Genomic DNA, 2,513 nt, shown 5'->3' on the forward strand with positions numbered 1-2,513 from the left:
CGCCGGGAGCAGCGGGAGCGGAGCCGCAGCGAGCGGAGCGGAGCGGAACGGAGCGCGGGGCTCGGCGCTGCCCGGCCGGCCGAGCATGCACTGAGCGAGCGGCCCCGGGCTCGGAGCCGCCCCGCTGCATGCTGTGGGGAGACACGGTCGCGATAATAAATGATAGAGGATACAATGACTTTGCTGTCTCTGCTGGGTCGGATCATGCGTTACTTCTTGCTCAGACCGGAGACCCTGTTCTTGCTGTGCATCAGCCTGGCCCTGTGGAGTTATTTCTTCCACACGGATGAGGTGAAAACCATTGTTAAGTCCAGCAGGGATGCGGTGAAGATGGTGAAGGGCAAGGTGGCCGAGATCATGCAGAATGACAGGCTCGGGGGTTTAGACGTGCTGGACGCTGAGTTCTCCAAGACCTGGGAGTTCAAGAGCCACAACGTGGCTGTCTACTCCATCCAAGGCCGCAGGGATCACATGGAGGACAGGTTCGAAGTAATCACCGACCTGGTGAACAAGACTCACCCCTCCATCTTCGGGATATTTGATGGGCACGGAGGAGAGGCAAGTGCTCAGCTGGAAATAACCAATAATTCAACAACACCAAAAAAAAAAAGTGGGGGGGATGTGCGGGAGGGAGGATGGTCCAAGGCAAGGCGTGGATGTGTTCTCACCCACCAGGTTTGTGTGGTTGTCTTGTACATTGTGGGATTTCCTTGCTTTTTGTCTGTGAAAAGGGGCTGTGTAATCCTCCCTTCCCTTTACCCCTCCTTACCCCTTCCACTCTCAGCACGGCACAAATGTGTCCGTACCCCCTTTGCCCTTTGCAGTAGTAGAGGTTTAATTGAAGGCAAGGCTGCTGGAGGTGGCTCTGACGTGCGTGGAATAACGATGATGAGCACAAACTCCCCGGAGTCATCTTTTGTTACAGCCAAGTGTGCTGTGATGTGATTTTGGCAGCGGGCTGGCTGCTGCCCCGGACAGAGCCGGGCTCATCGGCTGAGGTGAAACAGGAGCGCTGCTGGAGGATGCTAAAGTGTGGAAAATGTGCTCTGGGTAATCCCCTGTCCAGGGAGCCGAGCACGACGCGGTGTTTGGGAATTGTGTTTGGGAGTTTATGTCATTAAAGCGCGCTGTGCCTGCCCTGCAGGGAAGGCAGCAGAGCCGGCATCGTGGGCTCGGGGCTGGGCGACCTCGCCGCTCTGCCGGGCACGCTGGCGATCGGGGTATTCCGTGGGTTTGCGGATGACAAATGTTGGAACTGCAGCTGTCTCTGCCTTTAGGATGTGGTGCTGCCACGCAGCTCTTGGTGTGGCACAAGGCACGCGTTTCGTAACCGTGGGCAAGGACGAGGAGTTCGTCCTTGTGTGGCAAAGCAGCTCCGGCTGGGTGTGAGGGAGCCCGCTGGGGTGATGGGGAGAAGTGGTGGGAATTTTCCGTGAGGGAGGGTGTTCCTCCAGATCCAAGAGTCCAAATCCTTCCTGGAAAAGCTCTGGCAGTGCCCAGGCACTCGCGGGGCACAGGGGTGGCAGCTGCTGCCCTGCTAAACTGGAAGGGCTCTGGGAAAATCCAGGCCCTGGGCTGGGCATCGGGAGCCGCTGCCAGGCTTGGGAAGGGACCTGGGCTCTCCTCGCAGTGCCGGCTCTTTGGCCCCCTTTCAATTAACGCAAACTCTTCGGGTATTGAGGATTGTTGGCTTCATAAATGGAAAATGCTGAGCGTTGTTTTGTGGGGTTTTTTGTCTGATTTCAGGTGGGCTCCTGGAAAATCCAGGCCCTGGGCTGGGCATCGGGAGCCGCTGCCAGGCTTGGGAAGGGACCTGGGCTCTCCTCGCAGTGCCGGCTCTTTGGCCCCCTTTCAATTAACGCAAACTCTTCGGGTATTGAGGATTGTTGGCTTCATAAATGGAAAATGCTGAGCGTTGTTTTGTGGGGTTTTTTGTCTGATTTCAGGTGGGCACAGCAGTGCCAGCTGCTCCTGGCGTTCTCAGGCCAGTTCCCTGGGCATGGAGGAGCACGGGTGCCAATGTCCGTGGAGCACGGGTGGCAATTCCGTATGTCCCAAAGCTTTCCCAGCTTTTTTCCAGGAGCCCTGAGCAGTTCCTTGGGGCCATCTGGCTCCTTTGTGCCCGGGAGGAAGGTGCCGGGGCCGTGCCTTTGTGTGAGCTGAGTTTCCTTGTGGGAACCGAGCAGCCCAGACAATTGGGGAAATGTGGTGTTTTCAAACAGAGTGCTCCGAGGCTGTGGGATGCAGGGTGAAAGGGGGATCTGATTTCTTTCATTGATTTTGTAGCTTGCCCTGCACGAGATGGCAAGCTGAAGGTATTAAATAACCCCCAACTAACACAGGCAATGTTGGCATTTAGCTAACGTGCCCTGTGGATATTGCCTGCTTTGTTGGGCATCTTGAAATTCCATCCATGGCAGGCATTAATGCTGGGCCCATGGAAAGCTCATTGGCCTTTTGTATTCTGCTTCCTCAGAACTTGCTCTGATGGATTCAGTAGCAAAGTACAGGCA

General features: G+C 56.3%; 1 protein-coding gene across 1 annotated transcript in view; it reads left to right on the forward strand.

Moving 5' to 3' along the window:
- Positions 1 to 16: 16 nt before the first annotated feature.
- Positions 17 to 2,513, forward strand: part of PPM1L (protein phosphatase, Mg2+/Mn2+ dependent 1L) — a 62,361-nt gene continuing 59,864 nt past the window's right edge. Inside the window, exon 1 of the mRNA XM_005419159.2 lies at positions 17 to 558. Coding sequence (XP_005419216.1) covers positions 160 to 558 — 399 coding nt within the window. The 5' untranslated portion in view covers positions 17 to 159. The remainder of the gene's footprint in view (positions 559 to 2,513) is intronic.

This window comes from Geospiza fortis, unplaced genomic scaffold (genome assembly GCF_000277835.1).
Source record: "Geospiza fortis unplaced genomic scaffold, GeoFor_1.0 scaffold172, whole genome shotgun sequence".
Taxonomy (NCBI): Eukaryota; Metazoa; Chordata; class Aves; order Passeriformes; family Thraupidae; genus Geospiza; species Geospiza fortis.